The 23,528-nt window shown below is 29.3% G+C and overlaps 3 protein-coding genes across 3 annotated transcripts; all 3 read right to left on the reverse strand.

Moving 5' to 3' along the window:
• Positions 1-18,583: 18,583 nt before the first annotated feature.
• Positions 18,584-18,884, reverse strand: P175DRAFT_0532628 (uncharacterized protein; the record flags this gene model as incomplete). The annotated part of the gene is made up of 2 exons (XM_040899983.1): positions 18,584-18,773; positions 18,829-18,884. 2 exons carry the CDS (start codon positions 18,882-18,884, stop codon positions 18,584-18,586), a joined length of 246 nt encoding a protein of 81 aa, XP_040752639.1.
• Positions 18,885-19,653: 769 nt separating this feature from the next.
• On the reverse strand, positions 19,654-21,818 carry P175DRAFT_0480132 (MDR family MFS transporter). Its single transcript, XM_040895420.1, has 4 exons — positions 21,291-21,818; positions 21,062-21,221; positions 20,872-21,001; positions 19,654-20,820 (listed from the first exon to the last, which is right to left on the reverse strand). The coding sequence occupies exons 1-4, from the start codon at positions 21,594-21,596 to the stop codon at positions 19,767-19,769; spliced, it is 1,650 nt and encodes a 549-aa protein (XP_040752640.1). The 5' UTR covers positions 21,597-21,818; the 3' UTR covers positions 19,654-19,766.
• A 332-nt stretch (positions 21,819-22,150) lies between these two features.
• Positions 22,151-22,956, reverse strand: P175DRAFT_0532630 (uncharacterized protein; the record flags this gene model as incomplete). Its single annotated transcript, XM_040899984.1, has 4 exons — positions 22,151-22,261; positions 22,371-22,530; positions 22,647-22,721; positions 22,805-22,956. 4 exons carry the CDS (start codon positions 22,954-22,956, stop codon positions 22,151-22,153), a joined length of 498 nt encoding a protein of 165 aa, XP_040752641.1.
• Between the last annotated feature and the right edge of the window lie 572 nt (positions 22,957-23,528).

The raw sequence follows: 23,528 nt of genomic DNA on the forward strand, positions 1-23,528 counted from the left end.
TTTAACATCTCCCCGCGGATATGTGCTTCTTCCTCGTACAGCCCGAACGACCTGCTTCGGATGGCATAACTATATCCTTATGCTCCAACTCTAGAACATAAAATTGGCCAATCAACTGCCTTGACTTACTGCAAGTATAGGCGACTTTGCCTTAGTTGACTCCAACTTCGTATACGGTTTGTATCAAGCTAAAATCGAGGCTGTACGTCATTGATTATATAGAGGTAATTGGGTACAGGCCCAGGGCCTATGGGTCACAACAAGGATTTATGATCCTCATACTAGTACAAGCTGTCAGATAAGGCGTCTATTATCTTGGAGGTTGATGAGAGGTCGTCAAACTATGACGGTAGAAAGTTGACCGAAATGGATTCAATTAGTCTAACTAGGAAATAGAGAGAAGGAGATGCTTGGAAGAAGCATGGAGATCTAGAAGGAAATAGTGGCCTTAAATATATAGAGTAGTCACGTATTACTATCTTCTTCTTTATAGTAATGCTACTTTATAGTAGTACTAGTTATATTTACTAAGTGTAGCACTCTAACATACCCCTCTTAGTAATATATCTATTACATGAAGCTATTTAGAGTCTATCTCTAACCTGCTAAAATCTAACCTCTTAATAAATTTATTAAATTTTATAGTTAGTAATACCTTAATTAATCTATTAATAATATTATCCTTTCTATTAACTATTTATAATTAAATTCTACTATTTTTAATTACCTCTTTAATAAAGAAGTAATAAATATTTATTTAATAAAATATAAATATATAATTTAGCTTCTTTACTAAAATAATAGTATTTATAGAATTAATATATAAAAATATAATACTTTTTATAAACTTTTCTAGTCTAATAACTATATATAATTTTTATAATTATATAGCTAGCTTTATTACTATATCTTATATAATAAATTTAGTAATAATTAAACTTAAGATAACTAGTAATTACTTTACTAATCTCTATATAATTAGTACTTTAAATATAAAAAATATAAAGTCTTTTATTAATTTCTTATCTTTATAATCTATATAAGAGGTATTAATATATATATATAATAAATTATTTAAATAGCTTAAGACTATTATATAATCTAAGATCTTTTTTAAATATTAGAAAACTTATTTAATTATATTATAATTTAACTTACTAGAATTATAATTTCTTTATAGTAGTTATATTATTATATATTAAATATCTAGTTAGGTCTAAATAATAATCTAATTTAAAGATCTAGTTAATTCCTAGTAATAGATAATATTATCTTTACTAGTAAAAGTATATATAATGTCTGGAATAATACTACTAGTATCTTAGGTAATATTACTAGTTTCTAGTGTTTCTCTAGTTAATTTCTATCCTAGAGTTATTAGTATATGATATGGCCAAAGACTATAGAAATTCTATTTATAGAGTATCTTTTAGATATATATATATTAGGATATTAATATTAGATTACTAAGTAGTCTATAAATATTATATCCTAAGAATTATATAGACTTATCTAGTTACTTTAATTTAAAATATTTTTTTAGCTTATGTCACGGCGCGAAGCCATAGTACCTATCTAGTTAGATTCTGCCTTGACTGTCTGCCCTTATTCCTGTATTTAAGCCATGTTGCCCTTGATCCTGTTATAGCTCTTCAAGCTACATCCTGTCTATTACCTGATACCTACTATTCTACTATTCTATCTAGATTAGCTCCTAATTAATAAATATCTAAATCTAACTTTATTTCCTAATATTACATAGCTTCTCTTTACTAGGAATTAATTACTACTATTATACCTGCCTTACTATTTATACTACCTAAAAATATAAAAACCCTCCTATATAATACCCCTAATAAATTAAGATAATATATTATTAAAATATACTAATTCTTTATTATTATTATAGAAAAACTTTATAAATTATCTATTTTATACTTTATTATTACTAATCTTCTTAACTATATTTAATAGAAAGATAGTATAATTAAGTACTAGAAAATATAAGCTAAAAAAATCTAATAAAAATTATTTAAAGTACTTACTTAGAATAGCATGCCTTCTTAATTATTATTTTTTTCTAAAAAAGATATTAATATTACTATCTCTTTTATTATTAATATTACTCTTATTATATTTATTTCTATTACTTAAATCTCTAAATAACTTCCTAATTTTAATAAGTTTAATAACTAATAAAATAACTTAAGATACTTTATTTTTTAAATTTATTAGAAAATAATTATAAATCTTAACTATTTTCTAATCTTAAATAATAAAATAACTTATATAACTAGTTATCTTAAAAGAACTTTATATACTTAAATCTTATTATATATTTAAGATAGAATCTATAAATTAAGTAATTATACTAAAATTTTAGAAATTTTAGAGAAAGCTTTTAAAAATCTAAATCTAAAAATTAATATTTATATTAATTTATTTTATCTTTAATAAACTTATTATAAGTTTAGTATTTTTTTTACTAAATTTTAATATCTTATATTAAAAAAAAATATAAATAAAAATATTCTACTTATAATTTTAGAATAAATTATTAGTTAAGAACTTTAAGAAATATTAATATATTTTAAGGCTTTATTATAATATTATAACTTTATTAATTACTTATAAAATCTAAAAAATTATTACTATTATTATATAAGTACTACCCTACTCCTATTTACTAAGAATTTCTAGCCTCCTTAACTTATCTTAAAGCTAACTCCTACTACCCAAATTCTTATAATCTTTATTAATCCTATTATTACTACTACTCCTATTAAAGACCTAATAGACCTATCTACTACTTATTACCTTAATTATTAAACCTAATACCTATATTACTACTATAGTAGTATTAATTACCTAGTAGGTAGCTACCTACACCCTAACTAAAGACTAACTAGCTATATTTCTATATTTATTACTAAACTAGACCTATATCCCCTATTAACTAGAACCCTACCTGCCAAATACCCTATATTCCTTAAATTAGAAAATAGAGTATCTCTAATCTAAGCTATAATTAGGGATACCCCTAGTACTCCCTCTACTTATTAAAGGCTGTAATAGCTAGAATAATAGTAAAAGAGAAAAATTACTAATCTAAACTAATAATCCTATCTATTAATTTAAAAACTTTTAATAAAACTCTATTAATCTTTATTATAATTAACTCTAGAGTTAAGAATAAATATTTTATAAATTATAATTAAATTATAAATAATTAATTAAAAATACTATTATTAAGAAATCCTATCTTACTAAAAAGATTTAATAATATTCTAATAAAATCTAGTAATATTATTTATTTTATTTATTTAATTTAAAGAATTTATAATTATATTAAAAAAAATATTATTTTTCTTATAATCTAATTTATATATTTTCTTATTATTTTTAACTTATCTTAATTAAAGATCTATAATCTCTAGATTAGATTTATTAATTATACTATTCTATTTAAAAGTCTTTATTATAAAAAATATTATAATATATCTCTAAAATTTATAAAAATTTTAATATTATATAATATATTATTAAAAGCTTCTTCTTAATATCTTAATTCCTGCCCTAAATCTCTAAAGAATTAAAATATTACTAGAATCTTAATTATTGCCTATACTATATATACCTGCTATAAATACTAGATATTTATTACTATTATTACTAATATTAAAGTTACTCTAAATCTTATTATTATTACTAAATCTAAGCTATAAGAGTAACTACTCCCTAAGTTTACTAAATTCTATAATATATTCTTATTAAAGGAGGCTAAGTACCTGCTATCCTATTAATTTAATAATTATAAGATTAAACTATTATTTAAAAAAATTTTACTTTTTAGAAGCCTATATAATATATCTTAAGATAAACTAAAAATTCTAAAAGAATAGATTAAAAAAAATTTAAAAAAAGATTTTATTTACTTTAATTTCTTCCTTACTATATCCCCTATTTTATTTATAAAAAAATCTAGAGGAGGCCTATAATTTTATATAGATTATTAAGTCCTAAATATAATTACTATAAAAGATTATTACTTACTACTACTAATAAAAGAGATATTAAATAATCTAAAAGAAATAAAATATTTTTTAAAAATTAATATTATCTCTACTTTTAATAATCTATAGATTAAGAAAGAATAAGAATACTTTATTATTTTCTAAACTTAATTAAGTCTATTTAAATTTTTAATAATATTATTTAGACTTACTAGAGCTTTAATATTATTCTAGAGATTTATTAATAAAGTCTTATATAATTATTTAGATATCTTTTATATTATATATCTAGATAATATTCTAATTTATAGCTAAACTTATACTAAATATATTTATTATATCTAATAAATATTAGAATACCTATAAATAATAAGACTTTATACTAAATTTAATAAATATAAATTCTTTATATATAAGATAAAGTTCCTAAAACTAATTATAAGTAAAGATAACTTCTAAATAAATCCTAATAAAGTAAAAATAATTACTAAGTAAGAAATATTAACTTATTTAATTAATATTTAAGCCTTTATTAACTTTAGGAACTTTTATTACTAATTTATTTATAACTTTTTAAAAATTATTAGATTATTAGTTAATTTAACTAAAAAAAATATTAACTTTAATTAAATATTTATTTACTAAAAAATATTTAAATAATTAAAAATTACTTTTATAAATATCCTAATATTAAAATTTTTTAACTAATTAAAAAATATAATTCTAGAAATTAATACTTCTAATTATATATTTATTAAAGTATTATTATAATATAATAATAAAAATATATTATACTTTATTATATTTTTCTTTAAGAAATATTCTATAATAAAATATAATTATAAGATTTATAATAAAGAATTATTAATTATTATTTATTATTTTAAAAAATAATATTTTAAATTAAAAAAGACTTTATTATCTATAAAAATTATTATAAATTACTAGAATCTAGAGTATTTTATATTAACTAAGTTACTAAATTATTAATAAGCCTGCTAGTCTAAATTTCTATTAAGATTTAATTTCTAAATATATTATTACCCTAGGAAGCTAGATACTAAGCCTGATATATTAATTAGGAGGTTAGAGAACTTACTTAAGGAGGGGGATAAATAATTTCTTTACTAGAGCTAGACTATTCTAAAATCTAAAAATCTACTACCTAAAACTACTACTAATCTAAGATTAAATATTAATAGCTAATACTAAGTATACTTTATTAAATAACCTATTATTAATAAACTAATCTTCCTGCTACTAATACTATAACTACTATTTAATAAAGTTTATCTATAAAATAAGAAGCTCTAGTCTATTCTAAATATTTTAAAGAATAGTTTACTAAGATACTCTAATATTATACTAGCTAATTATAGATATATTAATCTATACTTAAGATATTAAGACTAACTTTACATGCCTAATTATAATAAAATAAAAGCTAAAATATTAAGACTTTCTTATAAAAATTTTATTACTAGATATTCTAAAAAAATTAAAATATATAAATTAATATTATATAAATATTTCTAGTCCAGGATTTATAAATATATTAACTAATAAATCTAGAATTATTATCTCTATTACTAAATTACTCCTTCTTAAAAAATAAAGTAAGAAATATTAAAATCTTTATTAATTTTTAAATATACTTAGTAAGATATAAGTATAGACTTTATTATATATTTATTATTAAATAATAACTATAATATTATTCTAATTATAATTAATTATCTAATAAAGATAAAATACTTCCTCCCCTATATTAGAATAATTAATACTAAAGAAGTAGCTAATCTATATTTTAAATATATTTAGAAGCTCTATAGTATTCCTAAAATAATTATATTAGATTATAGAGTCTAGTTTATTATTACTTTTTAGAAATATCTAATATCCTATCTAAAGATCTATAATCTATTATCTACTACTTATTATTCTAAAATTAATAGCTAAATTAAATATATTAATACTATCTTAGGATAATACTTATAAGTATATATATTATACTTATAAGATAATTAATTTAAATAACTATTAATAATTAAGTTTATTACTAACTTTATCTACTCTAAGTCTATAAGAGTATTATTATTTATAGCTAATTATAGATTTTATCTAATATTAAGATTTAAATTAAGCTACTTTATTATTTACTTTATTAAAAAAAATATTAAGAAGTTTGCTAATATTATATATAAGATTTATAAATTTATTTATATTAAGATTTTATTTACTTAAGTCTATTATAAAGTATAAATTAACTATTAAAGGTAACCTATATATTACTATATTATAAAGTAAGAAATCTAGCTAGATATCTATAATATCTAAATATTTTACTTATAGAAGAAATTAGACTAGAAGAACTTTAAATTATACTATATTAAAAGAATTATTAGTCTATATACTTATAAATTTAAATTATTTAAAAATATAAGAATCTATTCTATATTTAATATATTTTTACTCTATTCTACTATTAATAACTCTCTATCTAGTTAATACCCTAATTTACTACTATTTATTAAAGTAAAAAGATTAGAAAAATAAGAAGTTAAAGAAGTCCTTAATTCTTAATAAGTTTATTAAGACTATAGTAAACCTAAGCTATAATATATTATTAAGTAAATTAAATATAATAAACTAACTAAAGAGCCTATTAAATATCTAGAAAATACTTATTAACTAGTAAATAATTACTATCTCTATTATCTTAAGAAATCCTAGCTAATTCCTCCCTAATCTTAATAAAGCTTAACCCTAAGGAGGGGGGTACTATTACAGCATAAAGCTATAATACCTATCTAGTTAGATTCTGCCTTAACTATCTACCTTTATTCCTGTATTTAAGCCATATTGCCCTTAATCTTGTTATAGCTCTTCAAGCTATATCCTGTCTATTACCTGACACCTACTATTCTGCTGTTCTGTCTGGATTAGCTCCTAGTCAATGAATATCTGAATCTGACTCTGTCCCCTGACAGCTTATCTATAAATTATTAAATATTTGCTTTATTAGGGCTAGTAACTATTATATTATTAATATAGATAATAAGTATTAGCTACTAGTCTAGGTTATAGTAGAAGTATAGGTCTTTATTAATTACTTTTATACTAATTTTTACCAGAATATTATAGAATTTCTTATACTAAAGAAATACTAACTATTATAATTTATATAGGGCTTAAAATAGTAGATATACTATACTATCTTACTTATTAAAACTAGTTAATTAATATATATAGATCTTTTAATCCTTAATTATTATATTAAGATAAGTAATTATTATATTAAATTATACCTATTTTAAATTAAAATAAGTAACTATACTTAAAAATAGCTTTACTAAAGTATCTACTACTACTAGGAAGTAGACTTAATTAAAGTCTATATCTAGTTTTTAAAAGTTTCTATATATAACCTATCTTATATAGAATTATAATATATTATTATTTATATCTAACTTTAAGTTATATATCTATTTTCCTAGTAAGATCTTTATATTCTTTAATAATAGTATAAATTTATAAGTCTAAATAATTTTAAACTTACTAATTTAACTTTATATTACTTATATTTAGTAATCTTTTTATAGTAACTTTATTACTTAAGTATAGATTTATAGGATTCTAACTTTATAAGTCTTTCTAGACTTGATCTCTAGTATAAAACTACCAGGATCTAGTAATATTATAGTAATTATATTAGGTGATTCTCCTAGCTTTAGATAAGATCCTAGTAGATAAGGTATTTTTAGAAGTATTTTTGGAGGTAATATAAACTAGGATTAAGATTATTATTTCTATTTTACCTTCTCTTCCTATAATTACTTTGCCTGCTTATCTTTAAAGTAAATACTTTAATATTAACTCTTTATAGATCTTAAAGATTTCTATAGAGTAGTAATACTATTACTAGTATTATTACTAGTAAGATTCTATACCTTTACTAGATTAATTATTTCTATATTTCTAATATTAAATTTAATCTACTTTCTAGTCTTTAAATACTTCCTTTTTAATATATCTAGAGTTATTAGAATATAATTATCTTTAAAAAATTCTAAAACTAGTAAGACCTTCCTATATTAAGTAAATAACTCTAGAAGCCTTTATATTAGTTATAATACTAGTATTCTTTTAAAAATAGGTTAACTAGTATATAAATTATCTATAATAAAATAATTAATTATTCCTTTATATCTATCCTATCTAGATTATTTCTTTATACTAGATCTTACTATCTCCTTTATATTCTTGCTAATTACTTAATTATTTTGCTTGGTAATAGTTTTAGAAACAGCCCTGGAGGCTAGTATCTGCTCTAGTATAATAAGCTTGGTAGTTTTAAAGATAGTCTTAGGGACAGCCCTAAAGGTAGGTAGCTACTTAGGTATGATGAGTTTGATACCTGCCTCTAGGTTGGGTAGGCTTAATTTAGGTAGGGCTAGATTAGGTATTAATATTTAAATTCTTCCTGTAATAACCTTATTATTATTTACTAATAGTAAGATTTAGGGAATAGTATTATTTTAAAATATACTATTATAGGTTATTCTTTCTCTTTTAATATTAATAGATATAGTTACTCTAGATAGATTATTATTATTTAGTTTTAATTTATTAGGAAGTTATAGTTATATTCTATTTATTTTATTAATATTACTTTTATTAAATATTATATCTCTTAACTAAATTATCTTCTCTATATCTAGATATTATACCTTATAAATATAATCTCTATTATATCTAACTAGTTAATTAATTTTTACTCTAAGTAATATTTTTATACTTTTAATTTTATTCTTATATAAGATATTTATAAATACCTTATATCCTTATATATAAATATATTATAGATTAATATTTTTAATTAAGATATTTAATCCTTTATAAAAAAGTTATATAAGTAGCTTTCCTTTATTATTACCTTTCCTGACTAACCTATTTAAAATATAGACTACTATATCTATACTATACAGCCATATAGTTAGCTCTATTTTTACTTATATATATATTATGCGGGCAGTCTAGATCATATAGCCACTAAATTATTCAATAGTACTATTTTCCTCAGGGGTTTATGGTAGTATTAGTTCATATATAGTGCTAAAATCCTTACTCTACCTAGTATACTTATTAAATTTAGGAGTAGAGTTAAATCTAATCCTTCTAATATAGATACTAGTTATATTTAGCTAATTATTATATATTTTCTTTAATATCTTTAAAAATTTACTTTTTACCTTTAAATATTATATAAAAAGATATCTAGAATAATTATCTAGAACTAGTAGAATATACCTAATATTATTTCTTTTAATTAATTTAATTTCTTGGAGATCTATATATATAAATTATAATAGTTTTATTATATATAATTATAATTTTTAGGATATCCTTTTCTTTAATTTTAATAATTAACATATTTTATAGTATGGCTTAGTATTCTAATTAATAGCAGGCAAGTTATTAGTAGCTAAGTTATTATTATAAAGTATTACCTTATTATATTTTAATTATTTAATAAATAAATAACCTAATTATTAATATAATAAGTTTATTAGTATAGTAAGTATAATTACTACCTTATTTAGAACTAAAAATAGGATATTGTCACGGGGAGCAGGCGGGCAGTAGGTGTAGCTAACGGCAGGGTGTATATTCAGGCTATCTGCATACAGGTACAACAGGTAGAGGTCAGGTCAGGACAAGGACGTAGCTCGAAGAGCTACAACAGGATCAGGGGTAATATGGCTTAAATATAGGAGTAGAGGCAGATAGTTAGGGCAGAATCTAACCAGATAGGTATATAGCTATGCTGTGATAGTATCCCCTCTCTTAGACTAAGCTCCAGCAAAGTATTCCTAGGATCTAGGCTTTCCAGGGTAGTAATAATAATAAGTAGTAATATATTTAGTAGCATTCTCTAGGTAGCTAGCAGGAACTTTAGTAATAGTAGGGTATCTAACCTACTTGACAGTATACTTTAAACACAGGCAGCTACCTTAGCCACAGTAGTCCCAGCAGGAATTAACTACTTCCTTAACCTCCCATTCCTTAATACTATTAACTTTAACATGCGGGGGTTTAGTTTCCTCTTATCTAGGTAGTAAATCTTTAATAGTCGGGCGTAATAATTTAATATAAAATACTAGATATATTTTTATACTCTCAGGCAGGTCTAGTTTATAAGTATAAGGGCTAATAACCCTCTTAATAAAGAAGGGGCCTAGATTTTTCTAGTCTAATTTCTTTTAGGGGTGCAGGGTCATGATATTCTTAGTATTTAACTAGACTAATTAGCCCTTGGTATAGTATCTAGTAGGGCAGTATTTCTAGTTAGTATAGTATTCATAGCAGGCTTGAATAGTAACTATAGTAGTATAGTAATATTCCTATATCTACTTTATAATTAGGGCAAATTAGTGAGTATTATAAGTTTGCAGGTAATAATTAGGTAGGATAGGCTTAAATTCTATATAAGGGTTGAAACTATATAGAGCGAAGAATAGGAAGTATCTAGTAATCTTAAAATTAGTATTATTAGTAGTAAATTCTACTATAGGTAGCCATTTAGCCTAATTATCTTACAGGTAGTTAATATAGACTTATAGATATTATTCTAAAATAGTATTTATGTATTTAATTTGCCTGTTAGTCTTAGGGTGGTAAGTAATAGATAGGAGTAATCTTATCTTTAGAATATGGTTTAGGTATATCTAGAATACTAATATAAACTAGGGTTCTTAGTTAGATATAATAGACTTAGGGAATTTATAAAATCTCTAAATATAGTTTTAGAATAGATAGGTAGCTCCCTTAATATTATAGGTACTATTATAAGGAATATAATATTAAAACTTTATTAACTAGTTAATTACTACTATAATAGTATTAAAGCCTAAATTTTGGGGTAGATATATAATAAAATTAATAAATATATCTTTCTAGGGACCCTTAAGTATAAGCAAGGAATAGAGTACTCCTTAATACCTATCTTAATAGGGTATAAATTATTTATAAGTATAATAATTATAAACCTATTATTCTATAAATTATAGTATTCTAGGCTAGTAATATAATTATAATAATAATTTATAAGTCTTTAATCTACCTTAGTAGCTAGTAACTATATTTTTATAGTATTTATATATTAGTTCTATCTTTAATTCTTCTATATTAGGGATATATAGTTAGTTGCGGTAAAATAAGAGTCTAAAATAGTAGGTATACTTAGATAATATAATTAGTAGATAGTAGTTATAGCCCTTTTCTAGGCTTTCCAGAATATTATTAGGGGCTAGATCTTATTTATAATTCCTATCTAGGCACTTTTTTAGTTATTCAGGGAGCTAGATAATCTCTTTTTCTTTAGACTTAGGTAGCTAGAAGTATACTAACTTTCTTCTAGTAATAACTTAGAGCTAGATTAATTATAGTATTTACTAGCTCTATAACTTCTCTAAGTATTTAGGTAGAAAGCTTACTAAGTTTTTTCTTTTTAATATTATTTAACTCTAGTATAACAAGTATTTATTCCCCTTCTTAGGGAGATCCTGTAACCTCCTAGTCAAGCTATCTAGTTTTACCCTATACTTGCCCGGGTAATAATTAATTATAAAGTTAAAGTAGGACAGGAATTTAAATTATTAGGCTTATTATTAGTTTAGTATCTTAATTATTATAAAATACTCTAGGTTTTTATAGTTAGTTATAATCTTAATTAGATACTAGTATCCTTCTAGTTCTAGGGTTTATTCTTCTAGATAATAAATAATTACTAGTAACTCCTTATTATATATCTTATAATTATACTTAGTTAGAGTTATTTTCTTCAAGTAGAATCCTACTAGGTATAGAATTCTATTATTATTATATTATAATAATACTCCAGCAGATATAAAGTCTGAGGCATTAGTTTCTAAAATAACTAGTTAATCCTAATTAAAGGATCTTAGTATTAGTTCCTTAATAAATTCTACTTTTAGTATTTTAAAAGCAGTCTAGTAAGTTAGAGTCTATAAGAATAGGATTCCTTTCCTCTCTAAGGTAATAACAGGCACAAGGATCCGCAAGAATCTTTTAATAAAGTATTAGTAGAATCTAGTAAATCCTGTAAAACTCTTAATATTAGTAACTATTTTAAATAGCTTCTAATCTATTATAGTCTTAATCTTCTTAGGATCTATACAGGTACCTTCTCTTCTAATAATAATATCTAGGAACTTAACTTCTAGCTAGTAGAATTTGTACTTAGATATCTTTATATATAGGTTATTATTTCTTAGGATTTATAGTATTTACCTTAAGTATTTAATATATTCTTTTCTTATATAGTTATAAATTAGAATATTATCTAAAAATATATTATAGAATATATCTATATACTATTATAGGATATTATTTATAAAATATTAGAAGGTAACTAGGGTACTAGTCAGGCTAAATAGTATAACTAGAGACTTATATAGCCTAAAATAGGTTTAAAAAGTAGTCAGGTACTCTAACCCCTTCTTAATATAAATATTATTGAAAGTAGCTACTAGATTAATTTTAGAGAAGTACTATATTTCTTATAAGTTATTTAGGGTTTCTTTAATCAGGAATAATAAGTAATAGTCCTTGACTAATATAGTATTTAGTCCTTAATAATCTATATATAGGTGGAGACTACCTCTGGGTTTGTTAATAAATAAGATAGGAAAGGTAGCTAGGAATAAGCTAGAATATATAAAATCTTTCTTTAGGTTCTCTTCTAGCTATTTTTTTAGAGTAATTAATTATGCTCGTGATATTAGGTATAATTTATTAAATAGAGACTATTTTCTTTCTTAGATCTTGATATTATAATTATATAGTTAGTATAGTAGTAGCTTCTCTACTTCTTAGGGATTAAATATATCTTAGAAATCTTATAATTCTAGGGAAAGTATAAGTAATAATTTAGGACTAGTATCTTTATACTTTAGTTCTTTATTAACTTTATCTAATAAGGTTTAGTATAGTTTCTATACTAAATAGTAGGTATACATAGCTAGTACTCTTAGGGATATTTAGTATATTTCTATAGGTATAGGGGGTTTTAACTCTAGTAGTTCTTCTTATTAATTTAGTTACTTAAGTTAATCTTTCTAGAGGATATCTATCAGGGCCCTTACCCTTATAGGCTTGAGAGGTGTGTTGTAGTATTCATGGTAGTATTAGCTATTAAATATAGCTATTTAGTTAGAGAAATATATCTTCAGGTTATATATAGTAAGCTAGGCCAGTCCCAGGATAATTAGATAGCGGGAGAAATAGGTAATATAGAAAATAAATTTCTAGTTATAATAATTATTTAATAATAGGTTAGCCTCTATATAATAAGTTATTATACCTTCTTCTACCTTCTTACTATAGAAGCTAGATAGGAGTATTAGATGGGGGAGTAGAATAGTCTTTAGTCTATATATTTTTATTTATTAGTAATTTATAAAGCTAACTTCTTTAGCTCTAGAATTAGTTATAGCATAAGTTAGTATTTTTAGATTTTTTTAGTATAGTTATACCCGCCATACTATTAGGTTGGCACGCATATAATAGGAATCAGGGGAGTTAGTTAATTTAGTAATAGTATGGAATAGGTAGAGTAGTATATCTAGTAGCAAGGGCTTCTACACATGTTCTAGTGCTGGGTAGTAACTATAGCTAGGCAGACTCTATTTTCTGAGTTAGGCAGGGTATCAGGGGAGTATAGTTAGTTAGGTTCCTTTAAGGTAGTAAGGTAGTTATTCCAAGCTATAATATAGAGAGCAGGTAATATTATAGTAAAGATTAGGCTAGTATAGTATGCTAGTATATTTATCTACTCTTAGATTTATATAGGATATTAGTTAAGTAAGGGGTAGTCCTTTATATAGTATATTCTATCTTTATAGTAGAAATATTCCTTGTGCTTATATTATCCTCCCCTAGGGGAGTATAGTATACAGCGGGCATGGGATAAGTCTATAGTATCTAAATCTTTTCTAGGCGTGGGGGGTGTAACTAGGTAACTAGATAAGATAGAACTAGGGAGATTCCTTGGTACTACTAGGCTAGGGTAGTAGGAACTAGATATTAGGCAAGAATAGGATACTTATAGCTAGTATTAGTGGTAGTGGTTTTCTAGTAACTAGAGGTAGTTAGTATATTCTTAGAAGTCTTAGGATAGGGTAGGGTTATAAAGTAATATATTTTAGAGTTTAACTAAGATATTTTAAATTAGGAGGGATATTAGAGAGTTATTAAGTATTTTTTCTTCTAGAGTAAGATAATAAAACTCTATAAAGTAAATACTAAAGTCTAAGTTCCTTTATTTCTAACTATAGAGGCGGTTCTAAGTATTTTAAACTTAGTTAGAGTCTCCAAATACTATTTCTAGATAATTAAGCAGGTCAGGATAGTCTGGAAACTAGGGGATATTAAGTCTTATCTTAGACAGGATTAATTTATAAGCCTTTCTAGTTAGATATCCTACTATATAGATTAGTCAGGCTTTAGCAGCCAGAAAATAGTCTAGGTTAGTATTTATTTTACTATAGATCTATTATATAAAGTAGTAAAGATTAGAATAAATACTATTAAACTCTTATAGATTAGGAAGTTTCTTACTAAAATAGGTATTAAGAGGAGGGCTAGTAGAAATAAATATAGGTATTCTTATTATATTAGCTACTATAGCTTTAGTAAGGGGGGCGTGTTTAGTAGGGGCGGGGGCAGTAATAGAAGTAAGTATAGTAAAGATAGTAGTAACCTATAGTATAGTAAATACATGCTTAGACTTAATTAACTTCTATTAGATTACTTCTAGTTCTTTCTTCTAGTATAGTACTATTCCCTCCTTCTTAGCTAGCTCCAGGCTAGCTTTATTAGCTTAGTTTTAAAGGGCATGAATCTCCTTCTTCAAGGAATTAGTATATCTATTATAGGACCTGAGGTAAATAATCTAGATAGCAGGATTATTAGTAATATAGCTCATGAACTCCTTGACTAAGTCTATAATTAGGAGTAGTTTAGGTTGTTTTAACATACTAGTAGTAGCTATACCTAGGGTAGGAGCTATGTAATGTCACGGGAAGCAGGCAGGCAGTAGGTATAGCTAATAGCAGGGTATATATTCAGGCTATCTGCATATAAATACAACAGGTAGGGATCAGGTCAGGACAAGGACATAGCTTAAAGAGCTATAATAGGATTAGGGGCAACATGGCTTAAATATAGGAGTAGAGGCGGACAGTTAGGGCAGAATCTAACCAGATAGGTACACGGCTACACCGTGACAGATATTATTATTTAAGATAATATATTTAATTACCTTATTTATTACTATCTTATAAATATATTAATTTTTTAAGTTAAAATAGATTTCTAATTCTACCTTTATTCTTTCTACTAGTATTAGGTTATATAGTATATTTAGATTCTAAAGATATTTTATTTAATATAATATTAAAGTATTATTATCTAATTTAAATTAAATTATTACTTTTTTATAATCTTAAGAATATATTACCTTATTATTAAAGGTAATAAAACTATAATTCTTAAAGTTATTTAGATCTTTAATTAAATTATTAAAGAGATTATAATTATTATATATTATATAACTTACTCTAGAGTTATATAGCTACTTATTTCTAAAAATAATTAATATTAAAGTTATTAGTATATTAACTCTAGATAGTATAAAATTATTAGTATCTAGAATAATATTAGCTTATATAGTTAGGATAATAATTTAATTTTAGATTAAATTATTCCTATTCTTTAACTTATATAGCTTAAAGTACTAAAGTATTAAAGTTAGTCTCTATTTTTCCTTCTACTTATTAATTACTAAATATAAGTAATTCTTAGTATTATATTTTTCTTTCTTATAAAATAAATATAATATTCTAGATTTTTTAAATTACTTTAACTAATAGTTAATATAGCTAGTAATTATTATATTTTATAGTAGTATATATTTCTACTATTACTATTACCTTCTTTTATTATTTATTATTAGTTAAGAATTTAGTATATTTATAGCTAGTATTATAATATTAAATATAATATTAAATAATAGATTTTTCTAAACTTTATTTTTTATTATATTATATATAATATAAAAATACTTCTATATAGTTATTTTAATAGGATTATTATCTAGATTATTTAAGATTAAATCTATAAAGCTTATATTATTTCTTTTAAATTCTTAAAATATTATAATAACTACTTAATAGAGTATAATAATTATTTTTAATTTATTAGAAATATTTATTTTCTAGATAAAATTTAATATAAATTTATTAATAATTATATAATTCTTATACTTAATCTTAATAATTTCTTTCTATATCTAGTATATATATCTTTAATTACTATTAATAATTATTTTTTATAATTTTTATATAAAATTATTTATAAAAATATATAAAATAATATTTATTAATAATTTTTTTACTAATTTCTTATTTATTAAATATAATATTTAACTAGTTATTATTTATAAAAAAAGTTCCTATAATTTATACTTAAGATTATTAAATTATAGTTTAGGAATATTATTTTTAAAAAACTTATCTATCTTATAAAGTCTTAACTCTATTTATATAAATAAAGCCTAAATTTTAAATTTTAAATTATTTTCTAATACTATTATTAGGCTTAAGTTAAATATACTATTCTTTAGCTTTATTACTTGATTTTAGCTATTAGTAAATAGGGTAGTAGCTATTAAAGGTAGGTATAGTAAGTTAGGGATATCAGGATATCTGCTAGGGGTAAGTTTAGTTACTATTTTAGTTAAATTATAGAGATTTTCTATATACTATTGCCTAGGTAGAGTAATATAATAGTAATATAGGTAGTATAATATAATAATAGTAGGTAATATTTCTACTAGGATCTCTTTCTAATTAGGGAGTAGATTACTATACAGGAGTATAGGGGTATGATAAGAGTTTTAGAGATCTATAAAGTATAAAATAGAACCTTAAGGAGGGCTTATAACCTAATAAGAGGTTGTTAAACTATAATAGTAGAAAGTTAACTAAAATAGATTTAATTAGTCTAACTAGGAAATAGAGAGAAGGAGATGCTTGGAAAAAGTATAGAGATTTAGAAGGAAATGGTGGCCTTAAATATATAGAGTAGTCATGTATTGCTATCTTCTTCTTTATGGTGATGCTGCTTTATGGTGGTGCTGGTTGCATTCACTGAGTGCAGCACTCCAACAGAGGTTAATGAGCGGACGGAAACCCAGAGCAGTTGTTATAGGGGTGGACTAACACTAGCCCGTATATTGTGGTGATGGGTAGAAATAAAGCAATGACAGACATCTACTATCTGCCAGCAATAAGCCCAGTACAAGTGGGGGAGAGGAGAGGAGAGGATCATCCGTGGAAAAATAGATTCGAATAATTGCGGGCCGATCTGGCCCCTGAATCAGTGAGGGATTTATCTACAAGAGTCAATGACAACCCCTTACTACTGGGGATAGACAGCAACGTTGCGGGTTTGGGGTAGTTTCATAGAAGTTATGTTGAATCAACCATGCACAAGTATGTAATTGAAATATGAACAATAGCTGCAATGCAGTCAACTAACTTGTTTGCGTGAATGGTCATACTATGTGCGTAATGCAGAAATAGTTCTCAATATAAGGCTTTTCCGCAGCTTTCCTATTTGACATACCCTGGTACCATGCTATTTGCTAACAAGCCACCCATTATACATGAATGGAGGTACCCAGATAGCTGCAGAACCCCTTGTTGGTCAATCAAGGCAGCACAGGTTCCATGTACAGTACTCAAGTTGGTGCTATTGTTCGCTTGAATAACCTCGTAGCCAGCGTTCACTCCTAATGCATGTTGGATATACCAGTGATTTCGCTACAATTATTAGAGAGAATAAATAAATAAATAAGACCAAGCTCTAGCTAGCACATTCCCAGCTAATAAACAGGATTCCGGAGGTTATTGGGTTATTATACATGCTAAATTAATCCAAAAAAAAAAAAAAACCCCGAGGAGTCTCGCCATGAAACGTTAGATCTTCGCGAAAAGTTCGGAGAGAAAGGACTTCAAGTCATCATGAAGCTGGCCAATATTGAACTAACCCCCGAAAAGCCCGAGTATGAGGGGGGGGTCCTGGCATGTAGAGGGATTTAACCTTGCTGTGGGCGGTTTCGATGAAGGACCAATCACTCAGGAACTGGGGAGTGTCTTATGTCGCGAGGGACGCCTCCTTACCTTTCTGTACTTTAGATGTATACATCGGAGTAGATAGGGGATATAGCTTACCGTGGGTAGAATTCTTTACTCACAGTTTCGTGGCATGCCCAACACATCCATCATGGAGGATAGCTGCTGTATGCTTGACTGACATGGCTCATTTTTGCACAAGCGCAGCCTTTACTTGGTAACACATATGGACCTAAGATCACTTATCGGTGACGCTTCATCAGGGCGTGAGAGGTCCTAGCGGTGTCACCGGAATCACCCATCTAGTAATTATGATCCTGTGTTGCGGATAGTTGGATTACTTCAAGGGCATTATTCGAAATGTGGTTGAAACTCCGCTGGTTCTGGGAGTTCAATATGTCGAGATTCCTTCCACTTTTCCCATCGCGCCCAAAACGCACCAGTTTCATACGTTTCTCCCTCCTCCGGTTCAGGTTCAGGCGGATCATCAGGCAGGTAATCAACCGAATCATACTTGATGCGCGATGGGATATTGACCTTCCTGGAAAGAGTGGTATTCCACAGAGGGATCATTCGGGTAAGAATCTTCTCTATACATAACCTTATACAACTCTCGGTATCTTGCCGGATGTAAATTGTTGATGTAGGACATGATTTGACCCTCTCCGTCGGGAGTAAATTTTACATCGCATGGAAGCCATTGGAACTTACCACTCCAAGCATTCAATGTCTGGGCCTCAATCGACTCCAGAGAGAACCCGCGTGCGGCCGTAGATAACGGGGAAAAGCGAGGGGTGCACCAGATCGACCACTTTCATATCAGATCCAGGGTGGTAGTCTTTCTGCTCTATGGGAACATCCTCGAGTCGCTTGGCGGCGCTCCGGAGTTCCTGTTGGAGTTCAAGGGGAATTGCGGTATCAGACTTGACTACTCCTGGATCATAGGAGGTTAGTTGTCCTTTTGTTTTGGAATTCCTTGCTTCTCCATTGGAGTTCTTTCGTGATGAATTTAGCGGTGATTTTTTCATCAAAGATCTAAAGGTGAAGTAAGCGATACATCACCACAGCGCCAATACAGACGCGGCCACACCTTTTTATCCTAGTCTGATTTATCCGTAAGAGCTCTCTCACGGTATAAATATAGCTAGTTATCCCAAGCTAACTATCAAATAGACAGGCATTTATCAGGCACCGATATTAAGCACAGCAGGCAACAAGGCAACAGAGCTTCCCTAAACCGAAATAGAAAGGTAGGATCATTGAAATCAGGTAAAGGGAAACGACTTATGACTCTTCGTCGGGAAAAAGACAAAGTATTCCGGGCGTCTTGTGGATTCAATCATATACATAGCCATGCTAAGAAAATTCCTCATTCAATCACTTCGTGTACGGAGCAGACGCGGGGTATGAGAACAAATCTAGGCAAAAAAAGAGTAGGGTGTATTAATTATCTAGCAACTCATTAAAAGTGGTTATAATGTATTAACGTAGGCCGTTATCCTTTTATCCAAGCTTTCAAAAGGATTCCACCGAACTAGAGCGCAGGAACCGCGGCTTCTTTCTTTCCATCTGCGCCACCATCCTTGACGCTCTTCCACTCAAACAGACAACTGACCACAAACGCAGCGCAGAAGAGAGCAAGACTCAATCGGTATGTGTCCCTCAGACCACTCACGTATGCCAAAATCACGTTGGGCAGCTGGTCAAGTTGGTTCGAGTTGGTTAGAACGCTTCGCATCTCAGTTGCCCCGGAGCCAATAATCTTCCCGGCATCTACTGCAGGCGCGTAGGTGTGGATGCCCTCAATGAGGCCGTTTTGGAAGAGCGACTGGCTCACCGCGATAAAGAGCGCACCACCCAGAGTTTGGAAAAACATGACGGCTGCTGTGCCTTGGGGGATGTCTTCGGACTTCAAAGAAGTTTGAACCGCGGTCATAGGGATTTGGAAACCCGCTCCTGTACCGGCGCCCAGAATGATCTGATAGCCGATCCATTTGCCGGTTGAGATATCTACGGAGTACGACGTCACAAGACCGGCACCAATTGCGGTAAGAATCGTACTGCCAATCAAGAAGGGAGTGTAGTAGCCAAAGACGGTGACGAGAATCCCGACGCTGACGGACGAGACCACGGTAGCCAGCATGAGGGGGAGGAGCTGGATGCCCGACGTCATTGCGGAGCTGCCTCGCACAGATTGGAAGAAGATGGGTAGGTAGTATACCAGGACGAAGAAGGAGCCACCGAAAAGTAGGGCAAATGAGGTGGATGTGATGACGCATCGCTGCTTCATGATACGTGGCGGAAGAGTAGCGCGATCACCTAGTTGGATCTGGGAGAAGACTGTGAGGAGGACCAATAAACCGAATCCGATGAATAGACCGATGATACGCGAGTTGCTCCACGCGTACTGGTTTCCACCCCATTGCAGAGCGAGCAGCAGGCAGATGATTGTAGGAATGAGAAGACTGGCACCAATGAGGTCGAGCTGTTTGATGCGTTCAAGAATAGGAACGCCTTTGAATTCCGTGTGTTCGGGCAGTCGTAGCACGAGGAGAATGATGGCAAGTGAGACCCCTCCGATGGGGAGGCTGGCTGGACATTAGCTGCGAAATCTTTGTCCAGTCGGAAGAGAAACATACTTGATGTAAAAACACCACCTCCATGATACCCCATCCGTAAACGCGCCTCCAAGAAGTGGCCCGGCGATAGAAGCAATACCCCATACCATTCCAAACATACCAAAGACGGCAGGGCGTTTTGCCAACGGAACTAGGGGAAATACATCAGAAAGGCAAACGAAGAGAGATCAGGCCAGTCAGCAAAACCTACCACACATGGCGATAATGACCATGGCCCCAGAGAATATCCCGGCCACTCCAATACCGGCAACGGCACGTCCGACGATTAGGGCTGTGCTGGACGGCGCTACCGCACAGATCAAAGATCCAAGTTCAAACACAAAAACTGCGAAGAGGAACGCCCATTTGACCTGCCAGGGATTGTGAGCCAACATTGAAGGACAAGGCAGGGGATTTGGGGGAGGGGGGAATAAACCAACACTAAATATCTTGTAAATTCGACCATAGGACGGTTGCAGCGCCGTTGAGGTCAAGAAGTAGGCACTTCCATACCAAGCGATATCATCGAGACTTTTGAACTGGTTGGTAATTTTGGGGATTGCAACACCGATAATGGTTTGATCCAGAGCGACAAGGAAAACAGCAAGATAGAGACCGAGAATAATCACAATGACTTTGCTGAAAGGCGGATATTCCTCCTCCACAGAACTGACCTCCTTCTCCACCTCCTCCTCCTCCGGGATCTTGCCCTTTTCGTCGATTTCAATATTGCCAGTGGTCGACATATTGGCAAGACTCGATACTGACAGGCCAGCGAGCAATTCAACCAAGACTCTTTCTTTCTTGACTCACTCTCAAAGAGTGGGCTCGAGTTTGAGTTGCTCTGGGGAAGAAAAGAAGGCCCACAGCAGCCTTTTTATACTATCAACAAACATTCATACCCTGCGGCTTGAAAACTCTTATATCCGAAATTTTATTTTCATTTTTAATTATTTTTTGGGCACTCGAATGAATCATGTTGAACTGCTCATTTTGGAGAAGTCTAGGGGATGATTTAACACAGTCAGTCATAGCTCCTGAAAAATTCCCCTTCGGTCACGGATCTTGCGAGGCCGAGGCCATGATTGGCGAAGCTACTCCGTACTATTATTAAAGAGTTTAAAACGTATGTTGGTTGCCTGGATTTAGAATTTTCTAACCGCGGTATGGATGCCCTAGAGGACCTTTGGATACGAGCCGTGCGCGATGCTTGACCAGGTCACCGCGTGGACCGTTCCCTGCCTCGATTCGATGCAGACTTGCATGGATAGAGATGATACTGATAAGGCCTATTTTGTGTCTATCTTCCAGGTTCGTTCAGTGGTGCTGCCTCTCGACGACTGTTCTCGGGGGAATATTCGCCCTCGTCGCTTTCTTCAGCTTTGGGGCTGACCAGGAAAAGGGATAAGAGCTAAGTCGGGTTCCAGGCAGTGTGTCCGCAAATCATGAGTCTCCAGAGGTAGCCCCATAATAAAGCGGATCTTTGATTCACTGGACAATGGTCTATCTATTCCACCTACTTCGCCGCTCGGGCTCCATGGACGGAATCCACAACGATGATTCATGATGAGTCCGCGACACACACGCGGAAGTTGGAACATCTTCAGCCACAATGCTGACTTGCCCTTGGTAGATTTCGGATTTAAAATTCCAATAGGATTAAATCCTACTCGGAGGGTCCTAAGGTTCAAAGTTAGGTACCAGGTACACAGGCCCAATATCCTTATCGGGCAAGTCGCTCGTTATTTAGTCGCTGAGCCCTACGTCCAGGTCCTAATTTTATCTCCGTCACGCACTGCAGGTCAATTGTCCCGATGTCTGCAAAGTGTTGCTGGAATGGGCTCATAAAGTTCACCATCTCCACCGCTGCACTTCGTTGTTGTCAGTCCCGGCGTGGGTGAAACCACAAATATACATATCTCTCTATCGCTGATCGTTTATCACTACTCCATACTGACCGCTGATTCTTTGCCCGGGCGTGTCATCGTCGTCCCGTCCGTTTAGTCTGGTATACTTGATGACCTGGATGTCCATCCGTGGTCGACGCGCTTTTTCATATAACCCCAAACAAGTCGGAATATCATCCGTTGTTGTTCCAATAGCCATCGCCCTACCTCACCCATATCCACGAGAATTAACATACATACACTTCCTAATATTCTAGTGCGAACTTCCATCGATGAAATGGAGGTGCAGTATCCCCCACTAACGCACCGCGCCCGCTTACCCGACGTGAAAGTAATTTCATATTGAACAGTTCCCAAACCGGCCTACCAGCTCCTGGACCGTCGGACAAAACGAGGTGAATCTATTTACTCGGGCCACCTTATTTCCAGCAGCTCGCTCTCCTAGTATATCGCTTGTATTCATTGGGATGTCAATCCATGTCAAGATCCAACATCCCGTTACCCAGATACTCCGCTTCAGATGTAGGAAGGAGAATCACATACATTATTAAGCACCTCGTTCTTGGATCCTGGATGCGTGAAACGTCTATCTGATGCAACGAACTCGATAAAAATACGGGGATCCATGACGGCGTCTGTGGATGCGAGGTTACCCAGATTTATGCTTCTGGCCATGTAGCAGAAGGTACTGCTTACTCCCTGCTGACCCGGTCAGATATCTTTGAATTCCTTCCGGTAGTTTAAAGCTCTTTGTTGACTATACCTGTGGAT

The sequence above is a fragment of the Aspergillus ochraceoroseus genome (assembly GCF_002846915.1).
Source record: "Aspergillus ochraceoroseus IBT 24754 chromosome Unknown P175scaffold_4, whole genome shotgun sequence".
Lineage (NCBI taxonomy): Eukaryota > Fungi > Ascomycota > Eurotiomycetes > Eurotiales > Aspergillaceae > Aspergillus > Aspergillus ochraceoroseus.